Source organism: Fusarium verticillioides, chromosome 4 (genome assembly GCF_000149555.1).
Source record: "Fusarium verticillioides 7600 chromosome 4, whole genome shotgun sequence".
Lineage (NCBI taxonomy): Eukaryota > Fungi > Ascomycota > Sordariomycetes > Hypocreales > Nectriaceae > Fusarium > Fusarium verticillioides.
Window position 1 is genome coordinate 3,580,934 of NC_031678.1, and position 19,814 is coordinate 3,600,747.

General features: G+C 48.2%; 10 protein-coding genes across 11 annotated transcripts; 5 read left to right on the forward strand and 5 right to left on the reverse strand.

Moving 5' to 3' along the window:
• Positions 1–13: 13 nt before the first annotated feature.
• Positions 14–1,841, forward strand: FVEG_12278 (hypothetical protein; the record flags this gene model as incomplete). The annotated part of the gene is made up of 6 exons (XM_018901628.1): positions 14–208; positions 367–617; positions 669–1,130; positions 1,176–1,447; positions 1,500–1,615; positions 1,725–1,841. 6 exons carry the CDS (start codon positions 14–16, stop codon positions 1,839–1,841), a joined length of 1,413 nt encoding a protein of 470 aa, XP_018760145.1.
• A 130-nt stretch (positions 1,842–1,971) lies between these two features.
• Positions 1,972–3,148, reverse strand: FVEG_12279 (pectate lyase; the record flags this gene model as incomplete). Its single annotated transcript, XM_018901629.1, has 5 exons — positions 1,972–2,260; positions 2,311–2,453; positions 2,512–2,756; positions 2,807–2,976; positions 3,027–3,148. The coding sequence occupies 5 exons, from the start codon at positions 3,146–3,148 to the stop codon at positions 1,972–1,974; spliced, it is 969 nt and encodes a 322-aa protein (XP_018760146.1).
• Positions 3,149–4,352: 1,204 nt separating this feature from the next.
• On the forward strand, positions 4,353–5,113 carry FVEG_17206 (hypothetical protein). Its single transcript, XM_018906466.1, has 4 exons — positions 4,353–4,568; positions 4,624–4,685; positions 4,736–4,807; positions 4,860–5,113. Exons 1-4 carry the CDS (start codon positions 4,470–4,472, stop codon positions 4,939–4,941), a joined length of 315 nt encoding a protein of 104 aa, XP_018760147.1. The 5' UTR covers positions 4,353–4,469; the 3' UTR covers positions 4,942–5,113.
• A 494-nt stretch (positions 5,114–5,607) lies between these two features.
• FVEG_12280 (trypsin) lies at positions 5,608–6,456 on the reverse strand (the record flags this gene model as incomplete). The annotated part of the gene is made up of 3 exons (XM_018901630.1): positions 5,608–5,914; positions 5,964–6,157; positions 6,211–6,456. 3 exons carry the CDS (start codon positions 6,454–6,456, stop codon positions 5,608–5,610), a joined length of 747 nt encoding a protein of 248 aa, XP_018760148.1.
• Positions 6,457–8,664: 2,208 nt separating this feature from the next.
• On the forward strand, positions 8,665–10,610 carry FVEG_12281 (hypothetical protein). Its single transcript, XM_018901631.1, has one exon. The coding sequence runs from the start codon at positions 8,701–8,703 to the stop codon at positions 10,456–10,458; it is 1,758 nt and encodes a 585-aa protein (XP_018760149.1). The 5' UTR covers positions 8,665–8,700; the 3' UTR covers positions 10,459–10,610.
• Positions 10,611–11,659: 1,049 nt separating this feature from the next.
• On the reverse strand, positions 11,660–12,961 carry FVEG_12282 (hypothetical protein; the record flags this gene model as incomplete). The annotated part of the gene is made up of 3 exons (XM_018901632.1): positions 11,660–11,742; positions 11,811–12,539; positions 12,592–12,961. 2 exons carry the CDS (start codon positions 12,959–12,961, stop codon positions 12,376–12,378), a joined length of 534 nt encoding a protein of 177 aa, XP_018760150.1. The 3' UTR covers positions 11,660–11,742; positions 11,811–12,375.
• A 1,094-nt stretch (positions 12,962–14,055) lies between these two features.
• On the reverse strand, positions 14,056–14,673 carry FVEG_12283 (hypothetical protein; the record flags this gene model as incomplete). The annotated part of the gene is made up of 4 exons (XM_018901633.1): positions 14,056–14,189; positions 14,287–14,316; positions 14,389–14,457; positions 14,517–14,673. 4 exons carry the CDS (start codon positions 14,671–14,673, stop codon positions 14,056–14,058), a joined length of 390 nt encoding a protein of 129 aa, XP_018760151.1.
• A 243-nt stretch (positions 14,674–14,916) lies between these two features.
• FVEG_12284 (hypothetical protein) lies at positions 14,917–15,626 on the forward strand. Its single transcript, XM_018901634.1, has one exon. The coding sequence runs from the start codon at positions 15,072–15,074 to the stop codon at positions 15,327–15,329; it is 258 nt and encodes an 85-aa protein (XP_018760152.1). The 5' UTR covers positions 14,917–15,071; the 3' UTR covers positions 15,330–15,626.
• Positions 15,627–15,717: 91 nt separating this feature from the next.
• On the forward strand, positions 15,718–17,490 carry FVEG_12285 (hypothetical protein). Of its 2 annotated transcripts, XM_018901635.1 has the most exons (4): positions 15,718–15,872; positions 15,924–16,831; positions 16,887–17,092; positions 17,140–17,490. In XM_018901635.1, exons 1-4 carry the CDS (start codon positions 15,810–15,812, stop codon positions 17,397–17,399), a joined length of 1,437 nt encoding a protein of 478 aa, XP_018760153.1. In that variant the 5' UTR covers positions 15,718–15,809; the 3' UTR covers positions 17,400–17,490. The 2 variants fall into 2 exon arrangements, with proteins under 2 accessions (XP_018760153.1, XP_018760154.1); XM_018901636.1 differs by having other exon boundaries at positions 15,718–16,831.
• Positions 17,415–19,808, reverse strand: FVEG_12286 (hypothetical protein). The gene is made up of 2 exons (XM_018901637.1): positions 18,867–19,808; positions 17,415–18,816 (listed from the first exon to the last, which is right to left on the reverse strand). The coding sequence occupies exons 1-2, from the start codon at positions 19,752–19,754 to the stop codon at positions 17,734–17,736; spliced, it is 1,971 nt and encodes a 656-aa protein (XP_018760155.1). The 5' UTR covers positions 19,755–19,808; the 3' UTR covers positions 17,415–17,733.
• Between the last annotated feature and the right edge of the window lie 6 nt (positions 19,809–19,814).

The window sequence follows — 19,814 nt, forward strand, 5'->3', positions numbered from 1 at the left end:
GGAGACAGTCATCATGAAGTCCTCCCTAAGCTCTGTTCTGGCTTTAGCCCTGTCTTTGCCACTGACAGCGGCCTCACCTCAGTATTCCGACCCCAAAGCTCCATCTTGTCGGTTCGGCCTAGAATGGTCACAAAAGGACGTCCTTCAACATACTGACGAATTTATCTGGGATCTTCTCTACTGGGAAGGTAAATTCCATCAAAACGATGTAGCCTACAATACTCGGAATGGCATGTCCTATGATGGAACCCAGCTTGATTGGAAAACTGGCAAGCGCACTAATAAGCATACCTTCAGTGCAGCCAGCAAAGAGGCCAGTCTTTGTTTTCCTCGAACATTGACATATCCTCTAACGGTGTTATTCAGGCACTGCAAATCATGCTCTACGCTCAGGCTATCTCTGGATCTAAAGAAGCTGCCCGTTTCTTGACCCCAAATAATCTCAAGGCCGCACCAGGCTTCGCTGCGTCAATCATGGAGACAAAGCTCAAGACTTACAGCCAGTTCAACCAGACATATCCTGGTTTCGGCGGCTTTCTTCCTTGGATCAAGACTGACACCACGACCATCTCTCCCCAAGATGGTTGGGATGACCGTGTCCCTGGTCTGGACAATGGGTAAGTAATCTGGCTTTCACTTCCTTGGTCGCGCTAACAAGATTTGTTAAGAGAGCTCATCTGGGCCGTCTACGCCTGTATTGAAGCCCTACAGAAGCAGTCCAACCACAAGTTCCACAAGATCGCCGACGGGTGGCAGACATGGTTCAACTACGTCGCTTCAACCGCCCCCAAGATCTTCTACATCGGCGAAGGAAAGGTCTGTGCTGTCACAGCAATCGGTGACCAGACACTTCCGGTCAATGACAAGAAGCAATCTTACAAGTGCGAATCAGAGACTTATCTCGATGACCCTTACGAGGGAGAGCTTTTGACTTACTTCTTCCAATTCTTCACTGATTTGTCCAAGAAGGATAAGCAGACGCTTTGGGAGTACAAGAGAGCTAAGCTGGAGAAGGCTGAGTATAACAAGGGCGGCGTTGGTCCTATCACTGTTCGCAAGGGCTTTTGGTTCTCTAGCCATGAGATCTGGAACCAGCTTGAGTTGCCATACCACGACGTCGACATTGTCAGGTACGTACACCTATTTGTTTCAGAAGCAGTAAACTGACCGCCTAGCCGCCTCTTCAAAAATGGCGAACGTGCTCGTACTTGCAACTCCGTGGTCACCAAGACCCCGGGCCTCTACGCCTCAGTCAACAACTCTACCGACCCCAAGACCGATGAGATCATCGGCTACATCTCACCCGCCGGTATCCCCTCCATTGCCAGCCAGAAGGATCAGGAGCTGGATGTCATCACTCCCTATGGCGTCTTCCCCGTTGTATTGTTCGACAAGGCTGTCGGCATGGCTTGGTGGAGGAACATGATCGTCGGAAAGAAGATGCAGAGTAAGTCGTAAAATCATCACACTGGGAAAGATCGCTAACCAGAATGAAATAGATCCCTATGGCAGCACAGAGTCGACCCGTGTCGACGGCAAGGGTGTTTCAGCACTTGTGACCTGGGATAGTAAGGTCACTACCGTGCTCTCCCTCATGAATGGTGTTGTGGATCTTGTTCGCGAGCGAATGAAGTCCGACGGCATCTACAACGAGTTTCTAAAGATTACAGAGGCGAGTTCGCCAAGATATACTATTCATTTCTATGCTAACAAGATATTTACAGCGTGAGCATATTCGGGTGTTTGGTAACAAGCTCAAGGGCGAGGATATCGAGTTCTGTCTCCCCAAGAACAAGGTTCCCGACGCAGGGCTCAAGGATTTCACATCTTGTCAGAAGTGAATGAGACAGAACATGACACAATGTATTGATAGGAGAAGACTTCGAATAGATATGGCGATTACTATACCAGTGGTATGAAAGTTGACCTAGAGTGACCTCCAAAGATCTTTCCCTCAGTCATGAACCTTATTTAGAAGCTGAGCTTCTGGCCTGCCTGTCCCGGAACCGTTGAAGCAACCTTTCCAGATCCCAGAAGGGTGAACTGATACGGAATCTTGCTTGAGCTCAACGTCCCCTTTGGAGCAGTGTTTTGACTCTCACCACCGAGCACAACGTCTTCCGCGACAACATATCCGACCTCGGAGCTTGACTCGCTGAAGATAGCCTTTTTTCCAACGTTGGTGAACACGGATGATTGGATGAGAGCCTGGGCGCCCATACGGCTGTTGAGACCAGTGTCCATGGTATCGTAGTACTGACTATAGGTTTCTTAGTAGCAGGTTAAGTTTGGGGTCATTTGGAAACGTACTTGAAGATATGGGCAGTTCCAAAGCGCAGAAGAGGGCCTCGGCTTCTGACGTTGTTGAAGTGGTTATTGGCGTATGTAACGCGTAAGGTGCCAACGTCTTCAGCTGCGTTCTTGTCGGAGTGTCCTACGAGCGATCCCTTGGACTAACTACAGTCAGCTTGATCTCCTTCAAGCACTTAGATAAGAATGGGGTTTACTAACGTGGTCATGGAAGTAGGTATACGAGATAGTGACCCAGTCAGCAGCATGCGACAGATCGACCAAGCCATCGTAGAAGTCCTTGTCGTCGCCCCTAACAGCAGAGAGATCACAATGGTCAACCCAGACATTAGTCGATTTTTGAATGGTAATCGCATCACCGTAGTCAGCTTCAACCTTGGATATCTTCATGTTGCGGACAATGACGTTCTTCTGTCCGTTGATGGTCAAACCGATGCCGGTTAGGGCTATACAAAACTGTCAGTACTAAATCAGCGAGACAACACTGTTGACCTACAGCTACCGGTCTTGCCAATGATGGACTTGTTTGAGGTAACTTGGACCTTAGCTGCGCCTGAGATACTGCCTTGCACCAAGATGACAGAAGGGCCGTCAGCTGCGGCGGCAGCAGTGAGCTCAGCGAGGGACTTCACAGTGACCTGTGCAGCACTTCCACCTCCAGTTGTGCTATACGCATCAGAAATATGCTTGTGGAAGCTCTGACCTGATTAACTCACCCTCCGTTCTGAGTGCAGTAGCCAATGTTGCACGGGTCATTGGCCGCAGCTCTGGCTTGGAGGTTGGCACCAGGTGCTGCAACAGCAAAGCTGGAGAAGAATAGTATATTAAGAAGCTTCATTTTGGATAGGATGGAGTGGCTCCCGGAGATGTTGCTGGATGAGAGAACTGCCAAGTTGAGGATATACTTGGTCTTAAATACAGCTTCACATCCACACAAAGAGCATTAGTGGTGATCTACAAGTTTGGGACTGCACAATTACCCCCAATGTACATCTATTCTCCCTTCTAATTGACTATCCTATGAGTCGTTGCGTTTCCGCAATACTATGTAGACACTTTGACAAGTTCTGCTGATTGGTGGAACATGTCGACGAGATCTTCCGTTCGTTGATGCCTTCCCCCAAAGTCAATGCAAAACACTAATTGCGGTCTACATTTCCTGTGAATCGCCCGGAAGTAAACTGCTCTTGTGGTATTTGATGAGCTGCTGGAAGATGGGACAGTTACATCACTCGGAAGTCCTTCTTCCGCACTCTGAATCGGGATCGTGATTGTGGGGTAATGGGGGTTTGACATGGCTTGGCGTAGGCGAAGGCTGTTGATGAGGCATGAGATTCAGAAGTTCAGAGACGCTGTAACTTCATAACCGTTGGGCCTATTTGTGGTGGTTATCTTTCTTGAATTACATTGCATTTGATAGTTGTTTAGACTCGTGGGCCTTCATCGATGATCGAGGTATGCTACCTGGCTCGAGACTGAGATAAACATCCATGTCCCGGTATGGAAACATTTCCAAGGCCATGACGATAGATAATGCTTTGCATGGCACGTCTTCCCATATTATATATAAGAGTTACGACAAGCCCGTTCCAAGTAGTGAGTCCTTATCCCATTTATGGTTCAGTTCTTATCTAATCTTATCGATCTGGTTTCGGGCTGATAACCAGGTCTTGGTGTTGCGAGCTGTGACGACCGGCTGGTTCCTTGGACCGGCGAGACCAGTCCGGGATACTGCCCAGTCATGAGATTCGGCATTTTCACATGCCTCTAGGCTTCCCACCCAACCATACTACCGTCTGTCGATCATCGCACCAAACGATGCCTTCCAGCGTTCATCCGGGTGCATCAGCCGACCACTAACGCAGGTCACTCCCATCCATCACCCATTATTGACCAATCCTCTCCCCTAAGGCTAAGCCTATAGTGCGCGACTTATCTATCGAGTGGGTGGGCTCACGCTTATCGTTGATAGGCTTTCCCCGCAGCCAAGCTTAAGTCCCTTAGGATCTTTTGTTGGCGTGTTATCCCTGTCATGGACGCATCATCACCTTCCCAATTCGAGAATCTCCGAAGATAGTCGAATGCTTAAAAGGTTATTTAACTGGTCGATATACCACGTCTTGCTTCTGCACGTTTCTGAGTGAAACTTATTGATACTAATGCTTTTGTCAACATATCACGTCGTGCCTATCACTCTTGCTGCTTGCGCTGCGCTTTTGAACATCCCAGCAGTTTTGGCAGCCATGGCAGATCGAAAGGTAAATAAGGTATAATTTGTGAAGAGAAAGCATTTCTTACTGAGACCTCATCTAGGCTATTATTTATGACTTCGAGAAGTTGGAGGATTATCAACAGAGAAATGAAACCGTCCTCGAGTCAGTAATGCATCATTATGGATAGATCCCCAAGCTAATCACTATATCAGCATTGTAAAAAAGGACACTGGTGCCGATTTCTGGAGGCAGACACGAACCATTCCTCCCACTTCCTATCCTCCGTAAGTATAGCTCTCCTATTCTCAAGCCAGAACTGACGCGATCTGATGGCAGGCCGATGACTTTGGAGGCTATTGAGAAGCTGAAGGAAGTCAAGGGTGTTATTGTAAAAGATGCTCCTCCTGAGGAACTGTAGCGTATTGGCTCTTCAGTCGTTTCGCAAAAGATTATTTGTTCGGTAGACTGATAACTGTAGTTATACTTGTCTATAAATTGTATCCTGTTGGGTTTCGGTCTATATGTGTCTCCGGAAGGGTCGACTCGACCACCTAACTATATGCTTAATTCATCTTTCTTTTCTGTTGTCATTTCAACATCGATTGTCTTACATCATTCTCCAGGTATCAAACGCTGCTGATGTTCTAATTTGAACAATCCTTCATTCGCAAAAAGTTGACCGATTAAGACTTTAGGCTCCCAGCATAGATAATGAGTAAACGAACTGCATGTTCTTGATACTTCGACAACAGAACATTAAGAAGTTAATGCACCATTCTGCGTTGCTGGATACGACTCGCGGACTGACATCAATGTGAGTAGATTGGGGAACATAACAGTTTTTAAATTAGTTTTTGTACTGCTAAATATTTCACGCTGCTTCTATTGGAAGATCTTTTCCATCAAATTTCATATTCAATTGAGCTATCTAGATTGCTGTATTACGAGCAACCAGGACTAAGATCCAACTGAAACCAACTCATATCTTCTTAACTCGTTGAAACTTGTTTGAGAAACAGGTTCCGTATCCAAAACTCAAGCTAGAGAATATCCAAGGAACATCTCAGCGAATCCAACGGGGCGTTTAAGCGTATTGGTCAATGAAAGAGCGGAGAGCACCAACGCTGGCATAGACACCAGCGTAGTTGGGTCGAGCACATCCATTACCCCAAGAGACAGCACCGATGAGAGTTTTGGAGCTGTCGACGATGGGACCGCCGCTGTCACCCTGGCAAGAGTCCTTGCCGCCGGAGGAAACACCAGCACAGAACATCTGGTTGGTGATGGCAGACGTACCGTACTGCTGTCGGCAGGTAGCACGAGAGACAATAGGGACAGTAACCTTCAGAAGGTTGACGGGAGTAGAGCTGCTGCCCTCAGAGGTAGCGCCCCTGGATAGTAGTTAGCACATAGTATCTTGGATGTCAGAGAAGAACTTACCAGCCAGCAACAGTGGCAGAAGATCCGGCGACGGGGTCAGAGCCGGAAGCAGCCAGGCGAGCATAGCCGATGGTTCCACTGGCGGGAATGGAAGTAGAGAGCTTGAGGATGGCAAGATCGTTGTTGTTTCCGCTGTAGCTCGGGTGAACTCTGACGGAGGAAAGCGAAGAAGTAACACCACCAGAAGTGCGAGACTATTCAGAGGTTAGTGATGTCGCTCCGATCTCCCGAGAAGTAGATGACTTACAAGACTGCCAGCACGGATCTGGAAACCGCTCTGAGCGTATCCGGAGACGCAGTGGGCAGCGGTCAAGACGGTGTTGGCGTTGAGGAGAGAGCCTCCGCACCAAGGGCCGCCGTTGCGGCTGATGCTCACGATGAAGGGAAAGTCGCCAGCGCTGGCAGAAGTGCCACCAACGATGTTGGGGATCTCCTGAGGAGCGGCAGCAGCCAGGGGAGCAACAAGTGCAACGACGGAAGCAAACTTGACCATGATGAAGAGATAGATATCCAAGAGATGAGAGTTGAAGAGTGAAGAGTGGTTGATGATAGAACTACTTTGAATAGACCATCGCGATCCTTTTATATTCGAGAATCAACATAGCTATAGTCATTGTTGTGTCTTCTTACCTGCCTCTCTGGTTACTATCCCGCGATAAGCTTGCTTGGTAGTATCTTTGGAGTTTGCGAATAGGCGGACCTGCCTTTCTGGTACTAAGCTCCGTTGTTCCGTAGTCTAGTTCGGCATTTAGAAGAAGCATTAACCTTATCATTCTCCCGTGAAAGTGATCGGCATATAAGGCCCTTGGCAGCAGGGGTCAGTATCCCGATCAGGAAAGTCGATAACTCTATCGCCAATAACGCTGTGGATATGACGGATAAATAGGACGAACGGTAAACATTGGACGAAAAAGAGCTTCAAGACGAATGTAATTATAGAGCTGGTGAGAGTATTTGAAGGGCCGATCCACGGTATGTCTTTGATCGGCTTATTCCCCCCAAGATCTACGATGAATGCCGAAGGATCATCGCGTCAGCATTCGTATAGACCAACCGGAGTTATTTAGCCCGAGGGAATCGCCAAGCATCAAAGCGCATCTGCACTACTACTCTGGGCGGGGTTCACTGCTATAATTCGGTCATGCGCCATCAATCACAATGGCCCAATATTCTGAAACTGGAAACCGTATAGAACTTTTGTAGCCACCACCACGCAATAGCAGCCCTGCGATAACGCACGCATCAACCTGCATGCGATACAACCTCTGTGGCCAAGTTCTGTCAGATGCACCTATGGCAGCGCTTATGCCAATACCTGTTGCATCCTATTCCATCGTGTACCTTCCAAACATAGCATCTACCTCCGTCTTATCTTTTTTACTTGTCGATCCTACTAGGCCTTCTCGAATGTTGAGGGATATTCTCCCGCTATGCTTTTGCCAGTTCAGCTTGTAGATCTTTGCGAATAGATGCCCTGATCTAGAGCTGAGGTAGATCACTTTTGGAAGGTACTTTTGATTGGAGAGCGCGTAAATCAAGTTTCGAGGAGTGCTAGACGGACTTTGCATAGTTCGAAAGAGGAAGGACGTGAAGATGAGTGAAGTTCATGATCTGATGCTCACCGTATCTTCAAAGGATCGCTATGTCGTGTTGGAAGTCTCCGCCGTTGACAGGTTGTAAGAATTCGGCTCTTTGATCAAAGTTCCTCCGAAGGGGTTTTAGTGCGTAGCTCGCATATCGACTTTCTAAGACGGTAATAATTAAGGCCAGAGTCACGCGTGTGCAGATCAGATTGCTCATGGAGTATAAGTCGTGTGATTAGCTATGTATTAATATTTAGACGCCTTGTGTTTGATAAAGCTTGAGCATCTTCAGTAAATACTGGGAGCCTGATGTGCACGTTAAAAAAGGACTGAGTATAATGGAATTGGTCAGATTTCACGACCAGACGCCATGGTTGATTAATTGACAGAATCGAATGCGGAATGTAAGTGTGATGCTTAGAGTTGTAGTGAGTAATCAATCGCTTGGAATTAACACGGCTTTGCTGGAACCTTGTTCTAAAATAACCACTTGATGTTACGTGACACAACGTCCATGCGTCGTGATGAGTTCATGAATCATGTAGAAGGATACAAAGCCTTCTTCACATGCTGAGCTCTTAACAGTACTAAAGTGCAGTCCCTGATCAGCTACCAGTTCAACGACTAACTTAATTTACTACTTGGCATGAAATTATAAAATACGAATGTGAGTCACTGAGAATTTCTAAGTCAGCGATCATTGACGCTGTACTCCGTACGGTGACAATCTTTAATCCTAAACAAATGCTTTCAATACAGGGTAGGGAGGAGTACGATGTTTGTTGGTCACTCCACTCGCGATTACGCCACCAATTTCCCTCGCCAAAAGCTGAGCCCCAAGAGCCAATGACCGTGGCGCCCCCCCTGAAGACCCCTGTAAAACTAACGGCCTCAGCTCGAATCGCGCTGGCACTATCGATAAAACCTTTCTAAAAACACTCAACTAACGAGGCGCTTGACATTGTTTGGGAAGACTAGTTATCAATAGCTTCAAAAAGGATCTACACTAAATAATGACAACAAAGCCCAACACGAGGTCGGTAGGGCAGGATTTGTCAGGGGAAGAGATTGATTAAACCCAGATTCCCCCCCATTTTTCCTTTCTCCAGATTGTTGCGTTTTTTTATTACCGAAAAATCACGATTGTCGTAGAGATGGCTCGCCATTTCGTCCGTTCGTTTGTTATTGCTGCGGCGCTCAGCCCATTCGTTCATGCTGGGCCATGCCGCCCCGCTTCAAGCTCTGTAGCCGTCGTGTCGACTACTGCTGAGACGAGTGTCGCGACGGGTTCTGCTACGACTCACACCAAAGAGTCGAGTTTGACTGAATCTTTGTCTGGTACCTCAACCGAGACCTCTGTCACCATTAGTGAAAGTGGCTCAAGCACTGGCACTTCCACCGAGACCACTCTCGCTACCAGCAAGACTGAGTCTGGTTCCACCACTGCCGAGCAGTCTACCACGTCAGGTTCTGCTCTCTCAACTGACGTTACCACCTCTGCCAGTGAGAGCGAGTCATCCACCGGCACCACTCTCGCTACCAGCAAGACTGAGTCTGGTTCCACCACTGCCGAGCAGTCTACCACGTCGGGTTCTGCTCTCTCAACTGACGTTACCACCTCTGCCAGTGAGAGCGAGTCATCCACCGGCACCACCCTCGCTGCCACTACCTCAACTGAGTGTCCAGAGCCAGAGCCTCCTGTCTATGATGACCCCTTTACTCACACTGACACTGAGGTGGCTCCCGCGACTACATCTGAGGCAGCTACCACCACTGAAGGTGCTACGGTGACCATCGTTCCCAGAAACTTCATTCGACGAGGTCACCCAGAGATCTTTGTCAGGGATGCCACCAGCGAAGCCGTTCCTGTCAATGGGGAAGATCCTACCACTACTACTGCAGAGGCTACATCTACTACCGAGGATGCTACTACTACGACTGGAGAAGCAACCACTTCTGGGGAAGACACAACTACTGGCGAGACAACTGCCACTTCTGAAGACACCACTGCTACGACCGAAGCTCCCACCACCACAACAGAAGAGGCTACCACTACTGCTTCCGAGACTGCTACCGGTTGCATTAACAACATGGAGAGACCAACACCCGAGGGTGCCGTCTGCGGAACGAGGGGTTCTATCCAACGCGTCTCCGATGATTGGAGATACTTGGGCGAAGGCGTATCTTCCTCTCTTATGGAGTGTTACGCATCTTGCCAGGGGAAAAGTAACTGCGTGACATTCTTTTACGAGAAGAACGCACAGTGCACTCTTTATATGGGTACTATCACTCAGCTCATGCCAGACCCTAATGGTTCCAAGAGTTATCAGACGAGCTGCTTCTGCGACACCGGCATTGACCCAGCTCCGACCTGCTCGTATGCTGACCCTTTCAGCAACGGTGGTTTCGAGGACGGCACATTGTCTCCATGGGTAGAGGATCCTAACCCTGGTGGCTATGACCCCGTGTACTCCAAAGTCGTTCGTGGCGGCGAGAGCGGTTCGTATCACTTCCAAACCGGTCAGTTTGATTACGACAAGAGCCTCTGGTTGTATCAAGACATCGAGGCCTGCGGTGGTACCACATTCACCTGCTCCTACGCCTGGTGGTGGAATGAGTACTACGCCATCCGACAGAGGAATGGCAATTATTTGATTCCGTATGTTCGCGTTTATCAAGGTGACACCAACGTGGTTGGGAACAGATGGCCTGAAAATGAATCCGAGACGAAAACGTGGATGCCCGCGGAGTTTACTTTCACCATGCCAAGTAGTGGCAAAACGAGGATTTGGTTTGTTGCTAGCAGTCCTCAGGGTGAATGGATCAACAATAGCGATGACCCTTGTACACCTGACTGGGTTCACCGACCTAACTGGTTCGCGCTGGACTCGATAGCTTGCCGCGCCTGGTAGACAACAGCTAGATTCTCTTGCGTTTAGGCATGCTACTTTAGAAATTCTTTGTAAACATATTTAATACTAGTATATTCCCTCGTTTATCTTTACGCCCGCCACCCAGGTATGATACTTGAGCTCTCTTTGGACTAAGCTCATACTTCTTATACCACGGCCAAAAAGTGTCTCTGATCCAGATATTAATGGCCCGAATGCCAGCCAGGATTCGAAAAACACCAACAGTAGTGCTTGTAGAACCAAGAACATGGCTGGACCAAAAAGTCTATTGTCAATATTAGTACACATTTTCAGGCTAACGGACGAAGCCTAAGCTTACGGTTTTGTTAGATTGATACGTTGTTACGTGGAACCTCCATTCGTGCCCATCGATGATAAGACCCGGCAGGAAACCAAGCTCTGAGGTTTGGTCACCGATAGTAATGTCCATTTATACCACTGCGATGCCTGCCAGGCTGCTAATTGAACCTCGGCGTCTTGGCCGCTTCTCTGGCGACTCTTTGTCTTGATGCTCACAGCAATGGGGAACTCTGCAGTGGACACAAACTGAGTATGATTGACTGACCCAAAGCGCTTGCGTCTTTCTAAGCATTTGTTCCGTGCCATCGGGTCGCGAGAAGGGTCAACATATAAGACGAAATCGACCTTTCCTTTAGGGCCAGACTGCCGATGCCAGTCTGGATCGATTATAGCCGGGACAACGAGTGAATCACCTATGAGGGGTTTACCATGCAAGCCACGTCCCGTATCGTCATCATCGAACTTTTGGAATTTAATCAGGAGGGAAAAGAAAACATCGGGTAAATTAATACAATTAGTTACTCGGGGGACTTGTAAACCATTTTTTTTATTTATTTTGCAACACTGCCGCCCCTGTTCCGTACTTCTTCTTCCTGCCTGAAACCAGCGGTAAGACCTTGAAGGAAATTGCAGAATTCTTTGATGATGCTGTAGTGGTGGATATGCATGCCAATATTGAAAATCTTTATGCTACCAGTGTTGTCCATGCTGAAGGCAGTGACCCTCGCAAGTAGGTAGACCAGTGGTACTACGATGGAGGGACTGAGATATTGCCGAAACCTCGAGGCATTTAATTAATAGTTTTTAGCTTAATTGAATGAAAGACCGTCTTGGGTAGATTTGTCTCATGAGAATGAACTCCCTGTTCAAGATACCAAATGGGTGACAAAGGTTCACGCTCCTCTTCATACCTCCCTGTTTCTTCTTTCACCTTCACCTCCTCTCCTTGCACCAGAACCTGCCTTGTTTCTCACAATCCCAAACCTGTGCAAGTTTTAAGCCATCTCACCTGCTGTTGAATACACAAAAATGGCAGATTGTAATCTACTTACATGGGATAACCACCGTGTCATGGCCATTTCAGGAAGCGATCGGGTTTAGTCCTGGAGTTCATGAGTCAGAACCCTAACATGCAATCTTACAGTTGTTTTAGGTCACGTTCGCGTCGATTCAATTTAATAGAAAGCCCACACACCCCCAAACCTGCTCTTCGGCAAAGCAGATACAAGTTGAGTTTGTCGAGGGCAAGCCGTCTTGACTCCGCAAGTGCCATAGGATCCCCGCTCTATTCCCTAAGCCCAAGATTCTGGGAGCTTGCCCAAATGGCGGCTCGAGAGTGTCAAAGAGCGAGTTCAAATGCTAGTTCAAGTAAAAAGAGAACCGCTCTTGGCCTTTCTTGGGAAGCTATTGTGGCAAACCCCGAGAATCATGCGCTGAGATTACAGCGACACCCTCATGGCACCTGCGGAGGCACCTATAGAGACCAAGTGAGTTATATGCAATCTATTTAATCATATGCAAAGGGGAGAAGTTGAACACTACCGATGCAAGGAGAGCATGCTGCGTGAGACCAAGACCATTCATGACTCGAGCGAGAGCTTCGTGACCACCGTCAATCTACACGGCCCCAAGAATGGCCTCGACTGCAGTGGCAACCATTGATGGACTGGGGGAACGAGATCCTCCATTCATGTTGATGCACTTATCAAGACCACGCTCCTGGCGAATTTCAGTGAGGTTGCTGTTACTAATTAGATCGCCACGGATCGTAGTCCAGCAATCTTATCTGTCAGCTCAATGCAATTCAAGTTGCTTTTGTGACTCGGCACTAACGGTTTGAGAGTCCTCGCTTGATCCAAAGGTTGCACAAGTAAAATGCGACCGCTGAATCGCCATAAACGGCGAGACGGTCGTTCTTGGGCATCCATTTGGCAGAACCGTTGATGACAATTTGACAGTTCCAGTCTGCAGCTTTGTTCAACGCTTCTGCGCAGAGTGTCTTGGAAGTAAACTCGTATGCGATGATGGACTCGCATTCCGAGACCTTTTGACTGAAGTTTGAAGCAGGAGGTCGTGGTTGCGCTAGGTTACTAAGGTTGAATGTCAAAATGAGATTTCGTGTTTGGAAGTTTGATGAGAAGCGATGAAACAGATTTGAAATGTCGCGATGCCAGCAACGCCACGAAATGAGGGGTAAGGTCATGGCCTGGCTGTACACATATCACTGGATGCTGTGCAAGCAGGAGGCCAACCATGCACTTGGTAGTTGTGATAGGGTTGAGAGCCCCAACGCACAAAGGTAAATAATACAAATAAGGGCAGCATCTATCCAGGTGTATCTGTCTACAAAGACTTTACTCTGCCGTCGTAAGTCATCTCTATCCATTTCATTTTCCCCAAAGGCTGGCTACATAAGCACCAAGTTATCGCACTTGATATCGTTACGCAGAAGTCCTTTAATACACGAGACACGATTTTATTAAGAGTATTCTATGATATTAAAATGTGAACATCTTACGATGACTTCTGTAACTGACTTGAATGTGTTTACCGACCGACCACTGTTTCTTTACAATGCTCTTCTGCGTCATTGTCTGCACATCACAACTTTCTCTATGAATATTCAGGCAAGTACGTCAAGCGCCATTTGTAGCATTACTTCAGTAATTACTTTTGGAAAACAACTCAACACTTTGGCTTCGACGAGGACATCCAAGTTAATGCTTCATCCACCTGCCTGAACTCGCTGTTTAGGTGAGGATTAACAAAAGTCCTAAGTCACCACATTGAATTCGTCCGATTGGTTTCGGCGTAAAAAGTGTGAGATCTATACAACTAGGTTTATTTGTTTCCGAATCATCCGAAGTAGTGGTTTCATAGCCAGCATCGGTTGTCCTCTCCCTTCCCATAACCCCCTTTTCGAAATTTGAGGCTGCAAGGCAACCAGGTCAATTCCAGCTTACATCGGACATCCCGGCCTCCTCCAATTTGCCTATGCAGCAATCTTCCAAATCAGAGACCAGAAGCGAGTTATTTCGGCCTGCGTCTGTTTCGAGAAGGTCATCAAGTCAGCCCCATATCTGCCTCGTATCGCCGGGCTCTTGCACGTGAATGGCACTTCCGATCAGCGCGAGTGCTGAAAACAAGCTTTCTAAGAGCCGGGGATTAAATCGCCGGTCTAGATCGTCTGCCCCAAAGGACCAAATTTTGCAGTATCATTGGCTGCCGTGCTGTAATCTGCCTCGGGCCATTATTATATGTGGAGATCCCAATGTCTAAGCCTCATGATGATGACTGCTATTTTCGATATTGACTTTCGGAACGTGCCGGTAGTTCCAGTGCCCTGTTCGAGGGAGACGCTCGGCAGCGATATCCGTCCCGTTTTAGCCGCTTTTGCTGGGGAGTATCATGATGCGCTGTTTGGATCTGGACTATTCGATTTGAGAGCATCAGAAGTCCCAGACGTTCCGAAGGGCGGTCGCCCGGGTTTGAGGGAGACGCGTCAGCTTATAGCTTCTAACAACTCACAGCTCTTGTTGATCTTCGGCGGTAAAGCTCCTAGTCTAAGGTATGAGAGTGCTTATCCAAGATTCCATTGTTTGTGTCGACTCCATCATTTAGCTGTCTTACGTCGAGCTTCAGGACTTCCGCCAGCAACGTAAGGCTTCTGAGTGAATTGACCAGTGCAATGTCTTCTGTCTATCTATGATATAGTTTATCCCTGTGTATTCCAGTGACTGCAACAGAATTATGTTTACCAATTGGAACAAAAACGTCTTTGTTAAAGCCAATGGAAATAACGGGCTGACAGCTTGAAGCGTGGTGAGTTCGATTGGACCACCCGTAAACGGGCTGAAGCATAGCCCCATGAGCGGCTTCAATCAAATCTGGGGTAATACAGGGCGAAAGGGGCATTGTATTGCTAATTGGCAAAAGAATCGAATCGTGAATACGAACAATGCAAGGCAACTCGGTAGTGACGGGATATTTCCCCACTTATACAAGGTTGACATAAAGGCACAGCTGGCTCTAGTAGTGGCAGTGCCCCATGTTTTTATGACAGCCCTGTCAGATTCGTTGCCGATCAGCCGTATAACCCCAGTGTTTGACTAAGAGGCCGATATCCGAGACGGGAAGTTCCAATATTCACATTATACATGTGCTTGAAGTTTAAGAGAACTTGGGGAGCGTCTGCATAGGCCATGAGGTATATAACCATATGAGCTCCCGAGCATTCTATCCTATCATTCACAAACAACTCTCTCATCCATTCACTCAATACACAAACTCAACTACCAACTCATACCTTCATCATGCTTCTCAACAAGGCTTTCCTCGGCGCCCTCCTCGCCATGGGCACAGTCACCGCCCTCCCCAACCCCGACGCTGAGCCCGTTGATCTCGAGGATCGCAGCATCCTTCACCACTGCGGCAAACACGCTTCCTGGGATCACGCCAAGAGCGAGTGTGTATGCCACGACTCCGGCAAGGTCTACACCAAGAAGCACCACAAGTGCAAGTGCCCCAAGGGCGAGAAGTGGCACCACATTGAGAAGAAGTGCAAGAAATAAGCGTCTGCACTAGACGTCCCTACGATCACAACAAGTCAACCTCGACATCCATCGCAAAGAGTTCAATATACTCGAAAGATTTACATCTCTGGGCCGACAACTGGGTTATGGGCTTGAGTACGGGCGTGCTGGTATGGCTATAGAACGATCTTGCAAGGAGCATCATGTAACTCTACTGTTTATATATGGCGTCAAGAAACATATTCCTTTGAAACAAGTTCCATCTGGCATTTACTTCTTTTATGTCTTCTCAGGTATGCATTTAGGCTGAATAGTAATTGCTTCTCATACTCTCGATGCCGAAGAGCCGTGCTACTGCATACTATGACCGAACATCAGCATCAAAAGCGTCCTAGTGCCATGAAACCAGCAAGTCGGTCCGAATGAGACAATAATAAAAGATCTCAAGCTTAAGCGAAGAAAGTCTGGGGACCCCAGGTTTTACTTCATTATCAAGTTCTCAGTTACTAATACCTCAAAATGAGGATCGTCATCGCTCATCTAGTCGCTGCATTACTGTCCTACGTCTCAGCATCACCATGTGTAGGTGCCCAAGGGCAAGCGATGTAGCATGACGGTGACTAACAGATCCAGTGTCATCAATTGAAGGAGAGTCTCGGCGATAAAATCAGCTTTCCTGATACCAAAAGCTACAACGCCACGTTAGCCAGCTACTGGTCGAAACAAGAATCTGCACTTCACCCCAATTGCATCCTGCAGCCTGACAGCGCACACGATGTTGCCACTACCCTGAAAATAGTCAGCGCACACAAAGACTGCGAATTCTCAATCAAGGGTCATGGCCATGCCCCTGCAGCAGGCTTCGCCAACTCCAACGGCGGTGTGACCATTGACATGACAACTCTCTCGTCAGTATCTCTCAACAAGAAGTCAACCATTGCAAGCATCGACGCAGGCGCAAAGTGGCTAGATGTCTATCAGCATCTCAATGGCTCAGGTGTTCAAGTTGCTGGCGGTCGAAACGGAAATGTCGGTGTTGGAGGGTTGCTCCTTGGTGGAGGAATTTCACATTTCACCACCAAGGTCGGATGGGCTTGTGACAGAGTGATTAACTATGAGGTTGTTCTCGCCAATGGTACTATTTCCAACGCAAATAACAAAGAAAACTCAGACTTACTCCTTGCTTTGAAAGGAGGGGGAAATAACTTTGGTGTTGTTACGCGCTTTGACATTCAGACGTTTCCGCAGGGCGACATTTCCACGACAAGCATCTCCTACGATATTGGTGAAAGGGACAAGGTCTTCGAAGCTTTTACTAACTTACTCGACTCATCTACATACGATCCTGCAGCGTCTCTAGTTACTAGTCTTCTTTACAGCTCCGCTTCCAAAGCTTGGTCACTGTCAGCTTCGGCTGTATACACGAAGCCCGTTTCCCAACCAAAGATCTTCAAGGGTCTTTCGGATGTGCCTCATACGAAGCTGGTCAATAACATCACGACTTTGGCAGAATTTGCGGATGAGAAAGATACACCGCCATTGTAAGTTACTAAGTTCCGACCTTGAGCTGGATCAAACGAGCTCTGACAGAAATAGGAACTGGCTGTTCGCAACGTTGACTCTCAAGCCTTCCGCCCAGAACATGCAACATATGTTTGAGATCCTCAATAAGACGATCAATTCCTTCAACCCCAAAGATGGCGTGACATGGAGCATCGCCTTTGAGCCATTGGTAGCAGCGATGCTGAAGGGTTCCAAGCACACCAATGTCCTTGGCCTTCAAACAGCGCATGATGGCTACAGTATGTACTCATTGCATCATATTAGGAGCTTTTGCTGACAAATATAGTTGTTCTTATCTCAGCTCTGTGGCCGAACTCAGCTGTCAACTCCAACGTTGAAAAGACAGCCAAGAATGTGCTATCAGTATGGGAAGAGGATGCTCGTTCAAAGGGTCTTTTGCAGAAGTTTCAATACCTCAACTATGCTGCGCCATATCAAAGGCCTTTTGAGTCATACAGAGATGATGAGCGGGCGTTTCTCAAGTACGTCAGCAAGAAGTATGATCCTGCTCAAATCTTGCAGAGAGTGGGTGGCTTCAAGCTGTGAACTCAGTAAGAACACCGAGGAGAGGCAGGAAAACTAAGGACCATGACCCTAAAAATAAAATTATTTAGATAAATATAGTCTAAGCTTAGGGAACTCTTTCCTAAGTTTATTCTGGTATCCTCTTTTTAAGTCTTGAGGTTCTTGCTCCCGGAGGAACGCGCTGCAACGTCTCACTCGAGAACGATATCGATAGTAGCGACAGCACTCGTAAACAATATATATGCAAAGCAAACTTAAACAGGCTGTCAAGGCTCCAAGCAATGAGTCTAGTGTACATTTCGTGTATCCCATGGATCTCGATCTACTAGGTATAACGTCTATATAACATAACATCCTAAACCCTCGACGCCTTCGTCTTCAATCCAAACGCACCCAAAAGCATCATGAAGATATAAACAACCATCATATACAAACCCTCACCAATGAAACAAACCGCCGCAATAGGATCGCCAGCGCCTCTTCTAACAGCGCCAAACATCCACTTTGCATCCTTCTTCGCCTCGCCGACAGCCCACGTCAACGGCGACGGCTTAGCAGGTCTCTCCTTGAGCTTGGGTCGTGAGCCAGGGAAATCAGCGACGCCTTTTCTCTTGCCCTCGAGATCTTTGAGGGTGAGGGTGTGATTCTCATGTTGGCGGTTGCGCACGCTTTCCTTTGTGAGCATACCACGAATGGTCTCTTTTTCAGAAGCCGTGTTGTGGTTCCACCATTCTTCGACGGCGGTGAACATGTATTTCTGGATGGGTGTTTTTTGGCGAGGAAAGGCGGGATGATGCATGATTGTGAGGATCTGGCGGATTGTTTCCTCTGAGTCGCGGAAGGGATCATCCCAGCATTTGACCACCTGTTGCGTTGTCCAGTTTGTCGTAACGGAGGAGACAAGGCCTGCGGGTTGGTTGAGGACATTGCTGAAGTGATCCTTTGAGATGTCCGAATGACTGGGATCAGACCCATCGCCATCGAGGTATACCTCAGCAGACGTCGACTTGGCAGCCTCAGCATCAACACGCTCTTTCGCAGCCTTGAGCGCATTGCGCAACTGCATGATGGAGCTCTCAATCATGAGCGACAGGTATTTGAAGACAAGCTGATCCGTGTATTTACCCAGCTGCGTGCTAGACTCCTCCGACAGCGGCTCAGCATCATGTTGTTCCGTGCGCTCTTGTATCCATTTCTTGATTCGATCGTGGAGGTAGAATATCGGCTCGATGGTCTGCCAAAGCTGATTGGCGTCGAGACTACTCGCGGCAGTCGAGCTTTCTTTGTCTTCCTCGGCTTTCTTGAAGAGCACGCCGACGGTCTCGAGCTGTTGGAGAATCGGGTCGTTCGTCTTGGAGGCTAATTTGCTTATCGCTTGGATCGCGGCTTTGAGTAGATCGAAGATGTGCTGGAATGCGATCTCGCCGAGGTTCAGTTCCTGTTGGCTGTCAGCACGGGCATGTGAAAGGAGGGGGTCGGCTTGCGCACGTTCTCGAGGTTCTGTAGTGAGCCTTTGCACTGGAGAATAGCCATGTCGTCGGCTTCACCTAGAATACTGTGGAAGATGTCGAGCATTCCGAAAGTGCCGGTTACGATGGGCGGGACCATGCGACTCCTCCATCGTGGAGTCTTGACGCGACAGGCCTCGCCGACAAAGGCAAAGACGTCGTGCTCGCCGAGTTCATGCAGGCAGAGCTCTGTAAAGTTGCTATGCGCCGAGAAGTCTTCGAGGGTATGAAGTGCAGCGCCAAGATGGATGAACGCTTCCTTTTTGGACTTTGGGTTCTTCTCGCGGCCAAGTCGAATGCACTCGCGTAGCTCTCGCGTGACGTAATCAGCAGATGTATCCCAGCCCTTGCCCGAGTTTGCGATATAATTCTTCATGCCCGTCTTGGGATCAAACTCGAGTTCGCGTGGATCCAAAGGCCCTCTCAACCTCTCGTCAATCTCCTTGGCATTACTCGGGTATCCCTTGGGGTTGTCGATATGCTCCACATGAGTGTAACATCCCAAGCGCTCGCGCGTCACCTCAAACTCATCCGTCGCGAAGCCAAACTCCAAGAACCCCATAATGCTAACGATAGCTCTGAGAACCGGTTCAGGAACATTATCGAGACCTGTTGTATCGATGATCTGTGAAAAGTCGCGCAGCCAGTTCCCAAAGTAAATCTGTCGTCGCTCGAGCGTTGAAAACCTGTAGTGCGTTACGAAACTGGCCGGGAGGTACCGCAGGGCCTCGACGATGTCGCCATGACGCCAGACGTAGCCGTTGAATTCGCTAGTGCCTGCTACTTCGCCTGCTCCAAAGGCTGAGACGCGGTCGGCGAAGAGGAGGCATACGAAGGCGACGAGGAGAAGTCGTGTTGCCAATGCCATTTCGACGGAATGAGATGTGACGTCATAAATGCATTCAAGATTGACAAAAAGTAAGGATCA